The 20,341-nt window shown below is 39.1% G+C and overlaps 5 protein-coding genes and 1 pseudogene across 8 annotated transcripts in view; 3 read left to right on the top strand and 3 right to left on the bottom strand.

Moving 5' to 3' along the window:
* The first annotated feature begins 58 nt into the window (after positions 1-58).
* LOC137737912 (uncharacterized) lies at positions 59-2,387 on the top strand. Of its 2 annotated transcripts, none has more exons than XM_068477495.2 (3): positions 59-288; positions 674-755; positions 1,231-2,387. In XM_068477495.2, the coding sequence occupies exon 3, from the start codon at positions 1,256-1,258 to the stop codon at positions 2,231-2,233; it is 978 nt and encodes a 325-aa protein (XP_068333596.2). In that variant the 5' UTR covers positions 59-288; positions 674-755; positions 1,231-1,255; the 3' UTR covers positions 2,234-2,387. The 2 variants fall into 2 exon arrangements, with proteins under 2 accessions (XP_068333596.2, XP_068333595.2); XM_068477494.2 differs by having other exon boundaries at positions 131-288; positions 1,197-2,387.
* A 118-nt stretch (positions 2,388-2,505) lies between these two features.
* LOC137737913 (fruit protein pKIWI502) lies at positions 2,506-5,201 on the bottom strand. Its single transcript, XM_068477496.2, is given in 6 exon segments — positions 2,506-2,687; positions 3,954-4,034; positions 4,127-4,222; positions 4,316-4,415; positions 4,535-4,971; positions 4,973-5,201. Coding segments are annotated over 6 exon segments (894 nt in total). The 5' UTR covers positions 5,090-5,201; the 3' UTR covers positions 2,506-2,624.
* A 358-nt stretch (positions 5,202-5,559) lies between these two features.
* On the bottom strand, positions 5,560-9,420 carry LOC137736697 (ATP synthase subunit beta, mitochondrial). Its single transcript, XM_068475928.2, has 9 exons — positions 8,727-9,420; positions 8,114-8,189; positions 7,904-7,992; positions 7,649-7,766; positions 7,459-7,562; positions 7,192-7,350; positions 6,868-7,092; positions 6,471-6,782; positions 5,560-5,994 (listed from the first exon to the last, which is right to left on the bottom strand). Exons 1-9 carry the CDS (start codon positions 9,210-9,212, stop codon positions 5,881-5,883), a joined length of 1,683 nt encoding a protein of 560 aa, XP_068332029.1. The 5' UTR covers positions 9,213-9,420; the 3' UTR covers positions 5,560-5,880.
* A 1,518-nt stretch (positions 9,421-10,938) lies between these two features.
* Positions 10,939-12,396, top strand: LOC137735917 (putative histone chaperone ASF1A). Its single transcript, XM_068475270.2, has 3 exons — positions 10,939-11,262; positions 11,549-11,664; positions 11,783-12,396. The coding sequence occupies exons 1-3, from the start codon at positions 11,154-11,156 to the stop codon at positions 12,176-12,178; spliced, it is 621 nt and encodes a 206-aa protein (XP_068331371.2). The 5' UTR covers positions 10,939-11,153; the 3' UTR covers positions 12,179-12,396.
* Positions 12,397-13,826: 1,430 nt separating this feature from the next.
* Positions 13,827-17,333, bottom strand: LOC137736374 (protein DETOXIFICATION 16-like; annotated as a pseudogene).
* A 1,503-nt stretch (positions 17,334-18,836) lies between these two features.
* Positions 18,837-20,341, top strand: part of LOC137737425 (protein DETOXIFICATION 12) — a 9,173-nt gene continuing 7,668 nt past the window's right edge. The window contains exon 1 of one of the 3 annotated variants that reach the window (XM_068476888.2): positions 18,837-19,397. In XM_068476888.2, coding sequence (XP_068332989.1) covers positions 19,146-19,397 — 252 coding nt within the window. In that variant the 5' untranslated portion in view covers positions 18,837-19,145. Of the gene's footprint in view, positions 19,398-19,650 lie in introns of those variants that run through there. The other 2 variants (XM_068476887.2, XM_068476889.2) reach the window with 2 other exon arrangements.

The raw sequence follows: 20,341 nt of genomic DNA, 5'->3' as shown, positions 1-20,341 counted from the left end.
AGTTTTCCACAGTAAGAAAGAGGGGGTATTATAGTCCTTTCACCCGAGTAATTAGAGTGGGTGTGCCCTGTGCCGTGCTCCGTGTACGTCCCTCTCGATCTATTTATACACCCACCAACTGACAGCCCCCAACGCTTAGACGTTTCTGCAAGGCCAAAAGTCAAGCCCTAGAGCTCTCTCTCTCTCTCTCTCTCTCTCTCTCTTTCTCTTCTGAGTCGACCAATTCGATCTGTTCGATCTTCCTCTCCCTCCCTCTCTCTCTCTCTCTCTCTCTCTCGCTTCTTACAGGTACGTAACTGCTGCTAATCCTGTTAACTCGTTCAATTATTGTCAATTTAGGGTTTTCCTTTGTTTCATTGACTGCTTTGAACTGTTATTTATCGTAAAATTTGGGGGTTTGATCCTAAATTTTCTGTCTTTGAATGTTCAGCGGGTCTCTAGGTTTGATATTATGTGCTTAAACTGACTTTCTAATTAATTGATGATTAGGGGATTTATTATATGTATGTTCATTCGGAGTTTTTGTTTGGTTACTGAGAAAATGAAGATAACTTTAGTTATAGAAAGTAAATTGCGTGCTCGTAAATATTTCAATTCATTGTGATGCAAAGAATTGAAAATTTTATTTGGGTTTTTTGATATCTGACAATAAAGCATTACCTTGCACTTGCAGGCTTGTTTGGAAGGAGAGTTGTAGCTTTGAGCTCTTGAGGCTGGACTTTTGGTCTGTAGAGCTGTTGTTTGCTCCATATAAGGTAAGAAATCTGAATTGAATTTCCAGATTTTTGTTCCGTTTCTTTATTGATGTGAGAATTTTCATACTTCATGTTGCGGGTATTATTCTTGGCCGAATGGATTTGCATTCTTTTGTTTTGTTTGTAAACTTTTGTTGTTTTAACTTCTTAGTCGGGGAACGATTGTCAGATACTTGGTGTAGGACTGATTTGGAATGTTTGGTTTACTAGGCTTAAAAACAATGGATCGTAAGATGTGTGAATGGAAGAGGGCAGATATGACCGACTTGTGATACCTGGAACTTTGTAGGGAAAGAGAACATTATGATTAGGGTTCTTTTTTGTAAACTCGTAGGATGATCTTACATAACTGATTGATGTGCATTTAGTATTTGTCTTCTGTATATGCGATGCTAAGATAAAAATGTCAAGGAACTAACATTTTTGTTTCTCTTCTTTGAGATGCACTTCCGGTCATCGTCGTACCAACATGCAGATATTGTCCTGGTTTTTATATCTAAATGGACACCAGGAGGTTCATGCAGCTGGTTGAGGAGAAAAAGAAAAGAGCTTTGGAGAAGAAAGAAGCCCCGCTGAAATGGGAGCAGAAACTAGAAGCTGCTGCTAAGGCAAAAGCTGATGCCGAAGCCAAAGAGAAGAAGCTGAAATCTTCAAAGCATAAGAGAAGATCTGCGTCAGAGTCTGATAGCGATAGCGACACTGACAGAAGTGATGGGAGAAGAAGGTCAAGTAAAAGAACTCACAAGAAGCACAAGAAGCGAACTCACTCCGATGCAAGTGACAGTGAAATGAGGAAGGAGAAGAAATCCAAGCGAAAGCCAAAGAAACATTCCTCAGGCTCGAATGATGATAGCAGTGATGGGTATGAGAGTGATTACGAAGGAGATAGGAAGAGGAAGAAGAGAAGCCACAAAAAGCACAGGCATCATGATTCTAGATCAGATTCTGGTCCGGATTCTTCCAGTGACGATGATAGTGATACAGTGAAGAGAAGTCATTCGAGGCACCACAAACGCCACCCCAGGTCAGACTCAGAATCATCTGGTTCTTATAGTGATGAGGACGAGAGAAGAATCCGAAGGGGTCATGCTAAGCACCACAAACGCCAGAGGCATTTGAGATCTGTTTCCCCTGAGTCAAGTTATGAGGATGGTGAGGTTAGAAGGAAAAGGCACGCAAGACACCACAAACGTCATAGGCGATCACGATCGCATAGTGTTGATTCAAGATCATCAGATCCTGATTCCCACAAACGCGGCAGAAGGAGCAGATCTCTGGGAAAGTCATCAGATGACAACCGCGACGAGGCTGATAAACAGTTGAAGCACAAGAGAAGTGGTCACCATAGCCATCATCACCACAAGCATCGTCACCACCACTCAAAAGAGGAAAAAGATAACCATCCTCGGGTTTCGGGTGAGCCCAACGGAAAGCACATAGAAGATGCTAGTGCAAATGCAACCGATAATAACAGTTAGTAGACGTCCCTTTAATTTGCGGTTATTGCTTTCACTGGATTGGACTTTATTTACTTTCCCAGGGAACTTCCCACCTCTGAACTACTGCATTCTCGGTTGCCTGCATCTGTACTTATACTTGCTCCATAAATTCAGTTGCCTTTCCCTTGCTTAACTTGTTCCGTTTACGAATTAGGTTTTGGTGCATGATTTTCTGGATGCCAGCGTGACTGATCTGATCTCAAACCAAATTTAACATGACAAAAAATAACATAGATGCTTACAAGTCGGAATCTCCCAAAATTGTTTTTATTTTCCTTTTTCCAAGCTGGGATAATTTATCCTCAGCCGTGGGGAACAAATCGGTAGTGTCACTCAATAACGATACAACAATATTACTTTGATAGATTGGTTAGAAATTCTTCAGTATGTTTTCAGTTGATACACCGTCTGCTACAAGAATTGAGGTAACCTCCTGCAAAGAAAGGCATTTCAAAATGTTACCTCCGCATGGAAATAGGATCGTTAGCATTCAATACTTCAAACACGGACAGACATCACAAATCAATGACGCGGCATTTATGTGAAACACGAGACCCCTCACTCGCCGGGGTTAGTCTTTTTATCCAACATTTCTCTTTACGTGTAATCGACCAAGGTACGAAAATTCAGTAGGTGATGGATGCAGTATACCTAACTCAGATAAAGGCAGGCCGTTTTGGGTAACAAAGGGGGAAAAGAACCCCAAACAACCTAACCCTACTCGTTGTCACGCAACTTTACATACACCAAGGACATCAACCATTAGAGATATCCCAATCCAGGTAGGTGGATCATTGAACACATGGCAACCAGGCCATTTAATATCATAAACAGTGACTCTATTACGGCCCGGAAGATAAACCTTTATTGGGTAAAGAAACAATAGACAAGAAAATTAGCAGATGCCAAGAGAACTTGATAAGTTTAACATGAATGGACTCGCTTCGCATGGACGTAGTGAAGATTAACAATCCTACAGAAACTAAGGCCAAGATTGGTTTCATAATCAACAGATTCTTCTAAGCAGATGATATATGGTTAGATTGAGGACAAGCTCATCTTTTTTTCTTTGTTTACACGCATCATGCAAGTATGAATAAGTCACCTTTTTCACACAAAAACAGGTGTCATGTACGTTCGTAAACAGCCTTGCTTCCTTAAGTAAAATGGCTTGGTCCAAGATCATTAAAGCGTGCAGCATTTTCAAATATCCTTACTACTTACACTTAGAAGTTAGAACCCTAGAGCAAAATTCTTATTGAAGAGGAACCCTAGAGGCCAAACAAAATTTGCCTCGGGGGGAAAGACTACATTAGGTGGTGTTGCAACAAATTATTTACACCTAAACTGTGTGTTAAACTAGTAAACAAGACAATGGTAGCACCTTGTCTGGCGCAGATCAAGACTCAAGAATAGGTTCTTGTCCGACTTCAAAGTTATATATTCACAGAACATTATCTATCTTCAAGCCCATGTTCGACTTTGAACATGCAAAAAGACACAAGGGATTCAGCCAGTCCGGCCATAACCAAACTTGTACAACGACATTCAGCTGAATATAAGTTTTCGTTACCATGTAGCCACATGATCTCATATGAACCCGATAGTCAAATAAACAAGTACACTCATACTTGAAATATAACGATAACAAGTGCAACAAAAGCAAACTAAGAAATGTGAACGAGAACAGTAAGGATACCTCAGTCATTTGCTTCTGCCCGCATAACACAGCAGCTGTGGAGGGAGGATTATAAATTTGCTTGGCTCTGGAAAAAGCAGCCTGAAAATGTATAACCACAGAAAGCGTTAATTCCGCTCTTAGAAGTGGAACCACTTTGAATGAAACTTAGAGCGCATGGGGTGAAGGTGTACCTGCACATAACCACTTTGTCCCGTCCAACCGCCATGGGGTTGTGATAATACCGGCACAATCTCAACACCTGAAGATTCCCAGTCCTTAAATCTATCCTGTAAGACATTACAGGTAATCACAGTCGTAAATTGAATTGGGGAAATTAAAATAAATAAATAAATAAACAGAATTCAATGGTTTATAAGTACCTGATACGCCATTCTGTCAAGGTTTCTAGCGCCATAAAATAGCTTCACGGCGGATCTCTTATCGGCGCTAAACCCCGATTCGATCAGAGACCGGATTGGACTGCACATATTCAAGAGCTGTGTCATGTCAAATTGCTTTTAAAAACTCGAAGAATTCAAGTCCAATGCATCTGAAATCAAATAAATTCGATTTTTTTTTGTTTTTTTGTTTTTGCTAACCTGATTCCAGATCCTGTGGCGAATATGAGAACCGTAGGGTAATTCTCCGGCGGTTCGATCCGATCAATGTCGAAGCCTTTCCCCATAACCTGGCTGAGCTCCACCACGTCCCCTCTCTTGAGCCTGCACAGAAGCTCCGCCGTGGACCCTGCCACGCTTTTCACCAAAAACTCAAACACGCCTTTTACGTCCGCCAACGATGGAGGCGACGCGATGGCCAGAAACGAGGGCTTTGACTCGTCCGGGACGCGAAGCTGGAGGTACTGGCCGGCTCGCGTGTGGGACGAGGCGAGGTCGGGGGCGTCGGACAGGTCGACGCGGACGTGGAAGAGCGACTCTGCGGCCGGTTCTATCTCGGAGAGAGGGGCCGGGGTCCAGAGCGCGGTGTCTTGGCGTACGGCGGCGGCAACGCTGGCGAAGCGGTGGCGGTCGCCACCGTAGTTTTAGGTGGTGGGGGTTGAGGCGGCGTAGGATAGACATCGGAGGGAGGGGGGAGCTAAGGTGTGCATGGGAGCGGAGGGGCACCGATGCGGGTTGGAAGATTGCAAGTGACATGGCTGTGGGATTCGGGTCTTCAAGGATTTTATTGTGTGGCCGGGTCCGTACAATGCCGGCGCCAAAGCTGGTGAGGAATCAAGAGTCAACCGTCTCGAAGGCTCGAGGAAGGGTTTGAGGAGGTTAGACTGGTAATTGGATAGTCCTAAGTCCACGTGGCATGATTTTGTTATATCCTGGACTTAAGGAGGATAACTGATCGAGCAGGTGATCGCAACCACTAGATGAGTGAATTGCTAATTACTTCTTTTATTTTTTAAAATTCTGAGTCGAAAAGGGAAATGATTTTCACATATCCTTAAATTCATCGAGTTAGTGAAGACGAAACCATTGTCTTTGAGCTGCGCTTAAGCGCACAAATATCTTTCGTTTGAAAGCATTCCACAAACGAAACAAGGACGAGCGCAGAGACATAACATTACGAAGACGAGCAAATTCGACTTTCAAGTAACTAACACGAAAGACGGGGGTTTATAACTTAACAATCATAGTTGCATCGAAATTCAAACGTTTTAAATTTGACAAGGAACAAAAAATTAAAAAAAAACAATATACACGCGTCGTCCTCTTTCTTTTCCTTCCCCTTATTGAACAAGAAAAAAAAGAAGGGGATAGGCCCATTGGCACCATTTCTCTCTCACACCCTGCTACAATATGCTTAAATCTGAAACGGGAAATGCTCATACAGTTTTGCCTCAAAAATGAAAATCCTGTTTGCTTGGCAGTGCCAGCGGCATCTAAATTATTTCGGGTTTTTGCAGTTATCAAGATAAAACAACAGAAAAAGATGATTAAGCAGCAGACTCCTTGGAAATCTTCTCTGCCTTAGCAATGACCTCCTCAATACCTCCAACCATGTAGAACGACTGTTCTGGAAGGTCATCGTACTTTCCGTCCAACACTCCCTGTCAATACAAAATTACAAAGTACAAATATATGAAGTTTGGCCTCACAAGTCCTTGTATCATTAATCTAAAACCACCGTTTTTAAGCGTTGGTATTACTTGTGAGAAGACATAGGAAGAACTAAATTGAAAATAGAAGCATTCGTGTAAGCAAATTCCCCACTTCGAATTGATCACGAATGGATAGCCAAAAGAAGTAAGAATATATCACTTTTTCCTAGTCATGAAAAAAGGATTATCAAGATAAAAAATTATTTCAATAAACAACCGTCTCCTATCATAGTGAATTTCATTAAGCTTACCTACTCTTTCAGGTTAATTCTCATGTTAATACTCATACATTGCACGTAAAATTCATTGTTTAAAAAAATTGGACAGGAACTAGCACACATTCGGAATCAGATATATTTGCGGTAATTGAGATGATAATATGGAGACAAGCCAACTGGAGAGAGGGAAGGTAGAAAAGGGGATACCTGGAAGGAGGTAATGCTTTCTTTCAACTCCACGTATTTTCCAGGGGCACCAGTGAAAACTTCTGCAACATGGAACGGCTGGCTCAAGAACCGTTGGATCTTACGAGCACGGGCAACAGTCAACTTATCATCTTCACTAAGCTCATCCATCCCCAAAATAGCAATAATATCTTGCAAATTCTTGTAGTTCTGAAGAACCTTCTGGACACCACGAGCAGTGTTGTAGTGTTCCTCACCCAAAATATGAGGGGAGAGCATACGAGATGTTGAATCAAGAGGATCCACAGCAGGGTAGATACCAAGCTCAGAGATCTGTTCAATTCAAAACGTCACCAAAGTTAGTAAAAGATGGCATCACAAGATTGCTTTACTATTAGTCCATATAGACGCAACAGACCTGTCGTGACAGCACAGTTGTGGCATCCAAGTGAGCAAAGGTAGTGGCAGGAGCAGGATCTGTCAAGTCATCAGCAGGCACATAAATAGCTTGGACAGAAGTGATGGAACCCTTCTTGGTAGTTGTGATACGCTCCTGAAGACCTCCAAGATCAGTAGCTAAAGTAGGTTGGTATCCGACAGCAGATGGGATACGACCAAGCAAAGCAGACACCTCTGAGTTTGCCTGCAGGATGGATCAGAGAAAAAATAGATCATTAACAATATGCAACTCTGATCTCTGATGACATATAATCTTCAACAGTTCCCCAACAAGAATGCTTACTTGGGTAAATCGGAAAATGTTGTCAATAAATAGAAGCACATCTTGCCCTTCAGCATCACGGAAGTGTTCAGCCACAGTGAGCCCAGTCAAACCAACACGAGCACGAGCACCAGGGGGCTCATTCATTTGGCCATACACTAGAGCACATTTGCTGTCAGCCTGACATAAAACAAATAAGGAAAATGGCAAATAAGGAACAACCTCCAGAAAACAGTAACACTAACAAATGCATACAAATGGGGTGGCATGCGAATGCACAGTCGCTACCTGCTTTTCACCTAGCTTAATGACACCACTCTCAATCATTTCCCTGTACAAGTCATTACCCTCGCGAGTACGTTCTCCGACACCAGCAAACACAGAGAAACCACCTGACCCAAGAAACAAGTATATGTAAACCAACGGGAAAAACAACCAAACAAGTTCGTTAACATGCAGCTCTTTTAAAAAAACCAACCGTGAGCCTTAGCAACGTTGTTGATAAGTTCCATAATAAGCACAGTTTTTCCAACACCAGCACCACCGAACAACCCAATCTTTCCTCCTCTTTGGTAGGGAGCAAGAAGGTCGACGACCTGTATACAAAGCAGATAACATAAGTATACTAAACATACACAGCACCACATAGAATCCAAAGGCAGTGGAGAAGAAAAGCAATAAGAGGATCGAATTCTATTACATTAGATATGACAATAAAGGTTCGTGCTAATACCTTGATTCCAGTAACAAGGATCTGCTGCTCAGTTGCTTGCTCAACAAAGGCTGGAGCTTCTCTGTGAATGGGCAGAAAGTGATCGGTGCCTGTTGGAGCGTTCATACAGCAATTGTCAGAAAGCTTGAGTGCAAAGCATTAACATATTGCAGCAGAATATCCACAACACCATCAAGTGATTATTTATTTCAAGTTTTACAAATTTCTTACTGATATCGCCTCTATGGTCAATGGGCTCTCCAATGACGTTCATGATACGACCAAGGGTAGCCCTTCCAACAGGAACCTTAAAATAGCAAATAAAAACCAAAATCCAAGTCAGAATCCAAGGAAAATGTAAACACTATAATCAACACCAAAACAATAAGCACATTAAAACACCAAAACAGAATGCTAAATGATAAAAACTAAAATGGATAAATAGGAAAACTCCGACGAAAAGATCACAATTTGTCCACATAAAATCTGAAGAAAATCTAGTTATTGAGGACGCGTGTAATTCTAACGGCCAACATTGAATGCCCTACTTGAAGTTTTGAACCCTGAAAGGTACCTGAGTAAAGATCAAAGCTTTAAACAGCAGAATCCCCAAGTGTAAATCAATCAACGACAATTACACTACAAAAATGCGTACCATAAATCAACCAACAGTAGTAACACCCAGATCTAAAAACCCCAACGCCAATTCACAAATCAATCAAAACCCATCTCATTTCTATCAATACAATCACCAAAGTCAACATTTTGCCCTCGAACACTAAAACCCTAACATTTCTCATCAAATCAGTAAGAATAGACCGGATAACAAGAATATATAGATTACAGTGATCGGAGAACCGGTGTTGAGCACGCGCTGTCCTCTCACAAGCCCCTCAGTCCCATCCATAGCAATGGTCCTGACCATGCTCTCACCCAAGTGCTGAGCCACCTCGAGCACCAACCGGATCGAGTTGTCCAGCACCTCAAGCGCGGTCAAGATCGGGGGAAGCCCCTCCTCGAACCTCACATCGACGACGGCTCCGATCACCTGGCACACCTGCCCGATCGAGCCTTTCCCGGTGAATTCGTCGGTGATTTTTCCCTTCCCGGAATCTTTGCTCTTCGGAGACGCTGAAACCGTCTGGGGCTCGGCCGCGGCGGCGGTCGCGTACTGAGCGACGCGGTTAAGGAGATAGCCGCAGGGAGAAGCGGATCGGGAAGACGGAGATGGGGATGCGACCCTCGGGTTCGGCGTTGAGATCGAAGATTTGGACGGCGCCCGGCGGACGGAGGACCGAGCGAGAGAGGATAAAAGCCTTCGCGAGGCCATTTTGTTGGGGCTTCAGATGGAGAAAGCAGAGAGAGAGTGTGGAATAAAAGACTAGGGTTTGTTGAGTCGAGGTGCCGATGCTATATGTACAGCTACTCAGCCCCAAAATTGGAATATCAATTTTTTTTTCAATTTTTATTTTTGACCCTTTCGGCAATTCTCCGCAAGTATGGGTGGTGGAGGTTAAAGCCGGGGATCGTTGCCAAACACTCCCTAATGTTTCACTTTTCATTTTTTTTTTTTTGACCTTTTTTTTTTTAATTTTTTTTTTTATTTCTTAATTTTATTAATCTTATGAGCTCTGTGTGCCCTCCCGTCGTACGGTGATTCCGCATTTCCAATAAACCAGGTAACAAACAAGAAGTCAAAACATGTTTTTAGATTTGCCTTCGCACAATTGTTTTCTCGTGTTTGAAAAATAATATTGAAAGTAAAAGTGAATATTAAATTAAAATAGAAAAGTCGAAATAACGTAATTTGAACTGTAAAAGTTAACAGACTAGTTCTTAGTCTAGATATTAAAACATGTCACAAGTTCGAAATTTCATGTAATTACAATCGTAATGCAATTTAGTAATAATTTCACAATTTTTAATTCAAGATCATACATGAATAAAAGTGAAGAGACCAAATTTTAGAAATGCTCCTTAAACTTTGGACATTGCGTCTACTTTTGTCCAGTGAACATTCAAATTTATTTTGAGCCCTCAAAGTTTTTTAGGTTGTGCTTATATCCACATGATCAATTTTGTCACAGCTTAATTTCCTGATGTGCAATGCACATAACCAACTATTAGAGCATTTTATGTCAATAAATATTCTGAGTTCGTTTGGACATGCTTGTAAAATAATTGAAATAGTTTTTCATGAAAATAATTTTGAATCAATCTTTAGTAAAAATTCAAATAAATCATCGAAAAGCTGAAGTTTCTTCCAGGAATCACTTTAAGTGCTTTTAGAACTCCAAAACATGTTCTCTAAAGTTATTTCAGTTATTTTAAAAACACTTATATTCTCATGTTCAATTTTATCACAGTTTAATTTCCTGACGTGCTATGCACATAACTATTAAGGCATAGTATATATTTGCAAAAATAATTGACCGATACTCGAAATTTTGATAATTTGAGTTGTAAGAAAAAATGACGAGAAGTTGAAACTTAACAAAGATATAATGAGCTTAAAATATTATATTACACAAAATTAAACCTCTATTTGACATAATAGTTGACAAATCTAAGGACGGAGGGACAATATTCAGAAGAAGGTAAATTAAATTTAATTTAGAAGGAGCTATAATTCGAATGAGGATCCCAATGATACTCCAATAACATCCGTTTATTGTACATTATATTGTCAGAAATCATTTTAATTTTTTATTTAAAATTGAATAAAAACAATACTTGATGAAAATTGATAACACGATATACAATGAACAAACGTGATTAGAAGATATTCACAATCCTCACAAAAATTTTCTCCTCATATTTGAGCCGGTCCACGAGTCGAGTATGGGCCCCACAATTAGCAAGAAGCCTTGACCCACTGGTGGATTTGGGCTCGTTGTCAGGTTTAAAAACTAACGGGCCGGGTAAACTGAGGCCCGAACAATGACCCCACATCGGCAAATTCCCAATCGGCAAAAATCCTAACAAAGTTGAAAACTCCCGCCAAAGTCCTGTACCAATTTTCCCGCCAAAGTCCCGTACTAAAGTATGTTTACTGGAAAATGCGAATCCCAATTCCCAATTCTTCACATCTCACAATCTCCGCCGCCTCCTCCTTCTTTCCCTTCTCCTCCTTCCGCCGCCAGCCCCCGGGCTCATCTCCATCGCCCAAAATCCGTTCTAGGGTCATTTAATTTTGGATTTAGGATATCCAATCGACGGCTAGGATTGGTGCATTCAAGGAAGCAACGGAGTCTTGATTCGCTCCGAGAATATGAGTGCCGTCAACCTTACAAACGTCGCCGTTCTGGACAATCCGGCCGCATTCCTCAGCCCTTTTCAGTTTGAAATCTCGTACGAGTGCTTGACTCCCCTCAAAGACGGTAATTTTATCGAACCCATGATTCTTCAAGTTAATTTTTTTAATGCATTAGCTGAATTTATGGGAAATTTTATTGGGTTTTGTTTTGCTTGAGATTTAGCTAGGGTTCTTAACATAATTTGCCCAACTAGAGATTTCAAAGATCGGGTTTTTTAAAATTAAAGGACTGATTGAAAATCTAACCCTTAGATTAGTGATTAGGATCATTAATTTTTACTGATTAATGACCCTAATTTTATTTGCAACGTCAATGATTTTGGCATGTGATACTATCCAATTTATTACAGACTTGGAATGGAAGCTGATATATGTGGGATCTGCTGAAGATGAAACTTATGACCAAATGTTGGAGAGTGTGCTTGTTGGTCCTGTCAATGTTGGCAACTACCGTTTCGTCTTTCAGGTAATTACCTCGATTCCTTGTTCCGAGTATTTGAGTTTGTTTCGGGATCCAAAATCGATGTGAAACTGAATCCTTTCTGTTTATGTGTGTGCGTGTGCATGTCTTGGTCTCATGGCAGGCAGACCCTCCAGATCCATCAAAAATACGCGAGGAAGATATCATCGGTGTCACGGTACTGCTATTGACATGTTCTTATCTGGGGCAGGAGTTTGTTAGGGTGGGGTACTATGTGAACAATGATTATGATGATGAGCAGCTGAGGGAGGAACCTCCCTCTAAGGTGTTGGTTGATAGGGTTCAGAGAAACATTTTAGCGGACAAGCCGAGGGTCACAAAGTTCCCCATTAATTTTCATCCCGAGAACGGTGAGAACGCGGGGCAGCAGCCCCCACATTCACCTGATCACTTAACTGAAACAAAGCAGCCCCTTCCTTCTCCCGATTGTGCAGCTGGAGAAAACATCAAGGGAGAAGAACCACCCGTCTCACCTGTACCATCTGTCCGTGTGCAGTAGTAAAGTTGAATTGGCTTCATGATCTCCACGTTGCTACGAGAAATTTGGGTCCGGCGAGCATTTCAGTTGACATAACTATGCTAAGTTTTAAACAGCCCCAATTTTTTGAAACAGATTGTACCATATACACTAATGTTATTGCATGTTCTGTCTCGTATAATTGTCTTGTAATCGAAACTCAAGAGTTTAGTAATTCAGATTTGTAGTGCAATTCTATATTATAGAACTGTCGGTGAAGTATGGTACAAACACAAATATTGTGTTCTTTGGATGTTAAATAGGAAAGTAGAATGCAATTATTTCAAATTTAGGATCCACGAAACAAGAAAAACTTGTGGGGAGTTTTGCTCGCCACTGGATTTTGCTGAGTGTCATTACAAGTTCACAAATGAAGTTCTTTCCTTTCTAACTGGTTTTCTAATTGTTTTTTTTTTTTCTTTTCATGACAATACATTTCTATCGAAAACAGAAGAAAATAGTTGTTTTGATCTGCCTCATAAAATTACCTATGTCGCACTGTCGATGGCTGACGTGGTATTCCGAACACAATTGGCAGCCTTCGCTGCCTGAAATGGAGATCTGTATTAAACACGGACAAAATGTATTAGCATGGTGAAACGAAGTGTCCTGAACTTACCCCTTTATTCCAATCAGTGCGTAAGTTTACCACCACAAGTGCTGTTAGTTGAACAAGAAGTCCACAAACGATTCCCATCCAAAGCCCCTATACACACAAATTTAAACTTCAATGGCTGATCAAGGTTCTAAAAAACGCTAGGCGCTAATCGGGCGGCGGGCTGAAACCTAGCACCTAGGTGGCTAGGTGGGCGCCTGGCAGATTTAAGTAAATATGTTATATTTTGTGTAAATAAATGTCTGTTTATATTTAAAATATATATAATTACATCACAAATTATAAAACAGAATGACATATATTATGAAGTGTTGAAACATAATGATAACATGGGAACAGACATATAATGTGTGTTTATTTAAGTATTTAACAAGTCTCTTACAATTTATTAAAAAAAATACAAAATGAAGGTTATCTATTTTATGTTTTAGTGAGTCTCAACCTATTTAGATGTCTAGGTGAGTCTGCGCGAGATAGGCTGATGCCAAGACGGTCTAAACGGACGCCTCAACTGATCTAAGCGTCATTTCTAAATTTTCAAACGCCAACGTCTTTCTTTTTTTTATTTAAAGTCTAGGCCCACAGATTTTGGGCGTTTTAGGTATGTGCTTTATTAATTTTTTTAATTGCCTTTGGTTTTGCCCAAAGGTTTAAGGTTGTATTTGATTAGGACTTTGGCACACCAATCATGGGCCCGATCGCTGATTATATAAAGTAATGCTAGTTGAGAAATGCTAAGAACTCTTTATGGGCCATCTGTTACTTTTTACAGTTCAATCTCAATTCTCGTCTTAATATTATAAAATATTATATAAAAAATATGAGGTGTAAGAGTTTATAAAAAAACCCTACTTTTCAGAGTCGCTTAGCATTCTCATGGCGGTTTAATTGGAGTTTGCTGCTGATAGTGCATATTTGCCGATTTCATTGTATGACAACAATGTACAAACAGATTTATTTATTTTTCATAATTATTTTAAGCTCGTTTGGAATTAGTTCTATTTAAAAGTGCTTTCAGTAAAGCCAATTATTTAATTTATTTTTAGGCCGCGAAGTCATAATTTCAAGACTGCCAAGGGCAACTGATATCATATAAACCATCCAACATGTATCAAGTTTTCTACTTTCTGTTTCCTGTTTCTGTTATTATTCGGTTGCATTTGACAATTGTAGTGCCTTATTGATAACACAGATGTTTCTGGCTTTGGGTTCGGCAGAAGACGGATAATAGAACAACCATTTCGAAGCACGAATATTCGAAGCTGCAATTCGAAATAAAAAACATGATCCAACAGTTCTGCTGCATATGTATCCTCAAAGAAGAGAACAAGTCACTTGGAGAAGAAGAGGCTGATGGAATGGCAAGTTTGACAGAGGGATGATAACTGCGCGTAACTTGCCAACAACAAGAAGTTAACCCAATTCGAAATGCTAATTGCCAACGCCGCACCATTGTTTCCTAGTCCAAATTTAAAACACAGGGTCCAACAAACACTCATGTGAAGAAAAGCTGTGACTCCAGAGCTGATCATCATTGGAAACACATTGTTTTGCGTCTGTAAAATATCTGTTGAGGCATTGGAGGAGGCTGAAGGCGAACAGGCTCGGAATTATCCACCGGTTCAAGGTTCCTGCTTCGGCGGATATCTCGTGGTTTTGGCCAGGAGCCATGAGAATGGTGCTTGTGTAAAACCAGATGAGAGCTAAGGGAATGCTTACTGCTAATAATGTTTGCATTGCTCTTTGCATGTGGACTCCAAGCATGTGGTACTGTTTGGCTCCATAGGCTTGCCCAAATAGGGTTTCTTATGCACTTCCAATTCCCAACTGTGAGACATGTGTGATATTTTTTATTGAAATTGAATGAAAATTATCAAATTTTAAAGATGCGAGAAAATTTAATTAGAATAAGAATTACTTCATCAGTTTCATTCCTACCACAACTGATAATGTTAGTGAACAATATTTAGAGTTTGTTTGGAATTGTTTGGAATAGTTAATGTCGATTTCAGATAATTAAAAAAACTTCTGATCATGTTTGACATAAAAATTTGAAATGCTCGTATGTTTTAAAAGTACCATTAATCACTTATATTTGCATCAAGTATTTTGTCATGCTTTCTAAATAAACACTTGAAAATTATCAGCATAAGTGTTTTTCTTTTAGAAATATTTCTAAACGGGCTCTTAAAAATAAAAGCATTGAAAGAAACTTCTTGTGTATTATCATCCAAAACATAATGGCTTACATGAAGACGGTGTAGCAATAAGAGAAAGTTAAAAACAAAATGACAATGCATGATAGGTTTGAGACCTGGTCATGGTCTAATTAGAGTTTCCTAAGTATCCCACAACCAATTAGGCAAAAAGCAGGACAAAGTATGAACTAGTGGTGTGGAAGAGGGACCCGGCTTCTCTGCCCTCCTAGTTCTCATACACTTCTATCCTCTCATATTTTGTACGGTCACGGTTAAGCTTTGTCAACATTTTATATTGATTTTTTTTATCAAGATAATAAGATAAAAAATAATAATGATATAAAATGTTGACGCAACTTAACCGTGATCGCACAAATAGGAAGAGATGAGAGTGTATGAAAACTGGAATGGCAAAGAAGCTAGATCCGTAGAAGAGAAACCCAACTGACCAAATACTACGAATCCAGTGACATTATCGGAAAATAATTTTAATTGTAATTTCGGATGAGATTTTTAATCGTTCTCATTGCACCACATGTCATTATCGGAAAAATTATTAAATAATACAAAATAATTTTATTTGTAATTTCGGATAAGATTTTTAATCGTTCTCGTTGCGCCACCTGCATCAGTAGTCATTTTGTTGAAAAAAATTGGATTGAAACTTTGAGAGAAAGATAGGAATGTGATTGAAAGTAGTTGAGAAAATATGAAATTGTGGTATAAGGTAGATGATAATTAGAAGGTTTTATAGAAAAGTAAAAACAATTTTTTTTTTAAAAAAAAATTCAGATTTTTTTTTGGATTTTTTACAATTTTTTTTAAATTTTTATTCAACTAATTAATATCCGCCGTTGGATATAAAAAAATTTGAATTCCAACATTCCAGACTGTGTCACGTGTCACAACGATAACTTTTCTTAATTTTAAAACTATTTTTTCTTTTATTTATTTATTTATAAAACATATTAATATCAACCGTTGATCTCAGATCGAATGGTTGATATTAAATAAGATTTCATTTATTTTTTTTACCGTTGAGATCGAACGGTTCAAGTTAAAGAGCCGTTGACATCGAACGGACCGTGGGAAGCCACGTGGCTTCCTAACGGTAACATTTCAATCTGAAAAGTTGGCTGCTTTTTCTGAAATTATGTTGGGCAATGCACCCACGCGAGTGGGGTGCCCAGGCCTGACAGAAAAAAAATAAAAAAAGGGTCTGACGTCGGGTTGACGTTAGCCCTGTCGTCACATCCACTCGAATTCTCGGGCTGACAATTCTTCACAGGTCCGAAACTTGGGCCTCCACCTCTACTTGAGCTCCTTCACGCTAGAGCGAATCCACAGGGCCTCGAGCCGTTTTCTCTGGCCTGTCCCCCAAGCAATCCACCACGGTTGAGTTGCTCTTAGCAAAGGAAGTGGCCATGGAAGCATTGGAAAGAGCCAGCTGTCCAAGATATTGGCCGACAAACATGACTGATGTGACTTGTAAGCTGTACTGCAACAAGCTTACTGCAATATTCACAGGCCCTGCCGGCCATGGTTGCAATTTTGCTTCTTCAATAACATCCCCACCTCAATAATTGTTTGCTGAGATGATATTTGCTTCACCATCAAATTCTTGATGGTTTGGAATTAGAGGAGTTCTTTCACAAAAATTATCAACTTTGCCACTTGAATCCTATTGTATTTGTTTCTTGAGAATCCATCCAGAAATAATAAAAAATAGAGAAAATATCAAACAATACATAAAATATGAGGTATAATACGATAGAACAACTTCCAAAACTTTCATAGTCACTTATTAATTTATCTGTCATAATCTGTCATTTTTATCGGTGAATGACGATTCGCCCACAAAAGCAGCATTTTTAAAATTGCTGTTTTTTCAAGTTTGGTAAAAACATGATTTGTAGATATGCCAAACTTAAAAAAGCAAGATGTGTGATACATAAAGAATTTATCGATATTAACTCAATTTGTCGAGATATGCCAAACATGTGTTACATTAAATATATAGTAGGCACAAAAAATATCCGTATTAAACATTCAAATGGTCTTCATAAGACATTTGTATATTTTCCGAACTTAGAGTGGTCGTCGGACCACTTCGTCCCTACTTCCATCGCCCCTACTACCCCCAACCACCAACCCCCCACCCCCACCACTGCAAGTCTGCCATAAACACACCAAACCTAAAAAGCAAGTCAACGTTCATAACATCTCGAGAAAAACAAGAACGGATCCACATAGGGACCTGGGAGGTCCCAAGACCCGTCGGCGATCCTAAATCGCTACTAGAAATTTTCCGGGGACCCCTCATACTCGAGCATGAGGTATGTGCAGGTTGTTGTGGCTGTCTTCTTCTCGGAGAAGATGACCGCGCACAGAGAAGAAAGGAAATAGGGACCCTTCCAGCCTCTCTCATCCTTGCTCTGCCATGGTCTCATCCATCGGTGCCACCCACTTCTCCTCCAACCTTTCTCTGTCGTCTGGCGGGGTAGTACATAAGCCTAAAATTTCCCAAATTATTTCAACCACCTTGGTAATTTTTCTTATGGGCGAAATTTCCTACATAAGGTTAGTAAGATGGATATGATCTGTCATGGGTTGGTGAAATTTGGGGGTGGAGTTGCTATGGCTTCGGGAGAATGGGGAAGGAGGCGGTTGGTGGAGGTATGGCAGTTATGTTCTTAGTGAGAGAGAAGGTGGATGTTTGGAAACTAGTAAAAGAGAAAAATGGTGTGTTTTGTTAGAAAGATAATGGGAGTTCGGGAAGAGTTTTATTTGACCGGTGTTTTATAGTTAGTGGTCCATATAGATAATCAATAACTTAGGTACTCCCTAGTAACTTATGAAACCTCGTAATGGACACTTGAATTATGATTTTATAATTTGTAATATTGTTTTGCATATGATTTTTGACCCTTATTATTGGGACCCCCGAATTTAAAATCCTGAATCCGCCACTGGAGAAAAATGAACCAATCCGACGTTATCAGTCTTTTATTAGAACAAAAGTTAACATTTTCTCCACTTTTATTTCTTTTATGCTCATTTCATTTTTTTTTTAAATATTAGAGATAAATTAAAATTTTCTAACTTCATGCATCTTCTAATTTCAAAAAATCAGCTTAATATCTTCTAATAAAAAACTAATATTCTAACATAAATTCATTTGCAAAACATATAAGTAACAGATATTTGAATCTATATTATATTTGTAAGCAAGATATGAATGGGGTTTAGAGCAAGAAATAACAAAAAGAAAAATAAATAAGAAATAATAATTAAAGGGATAATTAGAAAGAAATTTAATTTTTAATGTGCTTCTTAAAAAAAAATTGCTTATGCTGTGAGAATGAACTCTTATAAAATAAAGCCGCACTTAGTAAACTTTTTTTACCTAAAAGTGTTTTTACCAAAAAAAATTGTGTTTGAGTGTTTGGGGGTATACTTGTCATTTCAAAATTTCATTAAATGGGCACCGATTGCTTTGAATTTTTTTTTTTTTTTTTTTAAGCATGGTAGACCATGTTTCTGTTTTTTTTTTAATGTTTTTCTAGTGTTACTGACAACAGTTTTTAAAAACCACAATTTTTTTTTGTTTTACCAAACACATTTGATGTTCTAGATTTTTAATAAACTGTTTTTTTTAAAGCACCATAATCTCAAACCAACCCTAAAACTTATCACTATAGAGATAATTATTAATAATAAAATGATCCTAAATTCAAAAGATAGACTAAATTTAATAAACTGGACTATTTATAATATATTACGTAAAATAAAGACTTAAATCAAGTTTGTTTTTGTGTGTAATATCTTCTTCTATTTTTTTTTTTGTTGTATCTAAGCCCTAATCTTTGCCTCCTTTGTGGCCTAGCAAATAAATTAAGGATTCACAAAACCGCTCTGTTTTTTCCTGCTGTCATATTGGCTGTATATACGCAGAGTCGTATAAAAATGTGAACTTTTGGTCAATTTCCGTGAAATCTCATAACTTTCTCCCTCCGTCTTCTACGTTCCAATATCCAAACCTCCAACGTGAAATCTCATAACTTTCTCCCTCATCGGCTAGTGAGGCACGCGGCCCCCGACGATCCAGCTCCACGCTTCCGCTGCAGACTCCGCCATGGAAGAGAGCTTGCTGTTACCGAAATACGGAGAAGAAAGAAGAAGTAACACTAGTATTCTGACGTGGAGTTCTTTCTTCGAAGAAGTGAAAACGTTGGGATGCATAGCGGGTCCCATGGTTGCCGTGGTTTTATCTCAGTACCTGTTGCAGGTCATTTCGATGATGATGGTCGGCCACCTGGGCGAGCTCGCTCTCTCCAGCACCGCTATCGCCATCTCCCTCTCCGGCGTCACCGGCTTCAGTCTTTTCGTAAGTGTCCGGACTAATTTGGTATTGATGTGATTGGAAAAAAAATTGTTTGTGAAATAAAGCAGTCTTTTTTGTTAAAGTACTTTTGAAATAAAAAAATAGTATTATAGTGTTTGATAAATTTTTATGAAAAACGGATGTGAAAAAAACTGGTTTTTCAAAACTGAATTTTATATTTTTATGTTTTTAGTTTTTTTTTACTCAAAATTGTAAAAAAAAAAAAAAACAAAAGCTGAAAAAAAGGTGGCTCTCAGCTTTTTTTTATAGTCATTTTTTTCAGAACCAGTACCAAATTAGGCCTTTCCTTCCTCCTTTGTATCTTTTGGAATTAACGTCCAACCGTTTTTGTTGCTTATGAATCAAGATTGCATTGTTTTTGAAACTGCGTTATTCTAAACTACTATAATTCGTCGGGTGAGAGACTCGAACTCGGGTGCAGAAAGAGCATAATGAACTGGCCTAACAGACGTCTGCCATATTCTACACCACCATTGTAGATTATACTTCTTATTGCATGATTGTCATTGAATTTTTGCTCTAATCTTTACCCAGTAGCATTTGCATCTGGCTGGTTTGTATCACTTGCTCTGATATTATCTGATGAATACGAATACGAATACGACACGGATTCTAAAACTATATTATCAAAGACGTGTTGAAATGAATGACTCAATACATACACTGCACTGGGTCAAAGAGACGAGACAGAGTTACACAGCACAAAGAGATTGACCTGTTGACGTCTATTTCGTTTTTGGCTGTAATATATTTGGTTTCTTTTGCTTTGGCCAAAGGTTTCAGGTTTTATTGATTAATTAATCACTAGCACTTTGCCATCAATCATGAGGCCGGCTAATCACGGATTATATAAATTAATGCGAGTGTTGCTGGGGCATTTTTGTTAATATTCACTGGCACTGCATGACAACAGTTGCACATTCAGA

This window comes from Pyrus communis, chromosome 13, assembly GCF_041283825.1.
Source record: "Pyrus communis isolate YQ-2024b chromosome 13, ASM4128382v1, whole genome shotgun sequence".
In the NCBI taxonomy this organism is placed as follows: Eukaryota; Viridiplantae; Streptophyta; class Magnoliopsida; order Rosales; family Rosaceae; genus Pyrus; species Pyrus communis.
Note: the sequence above shows the minus strand (reverse complement) of the source record. Positions and strands in the feature narration are given on the sequence as shown.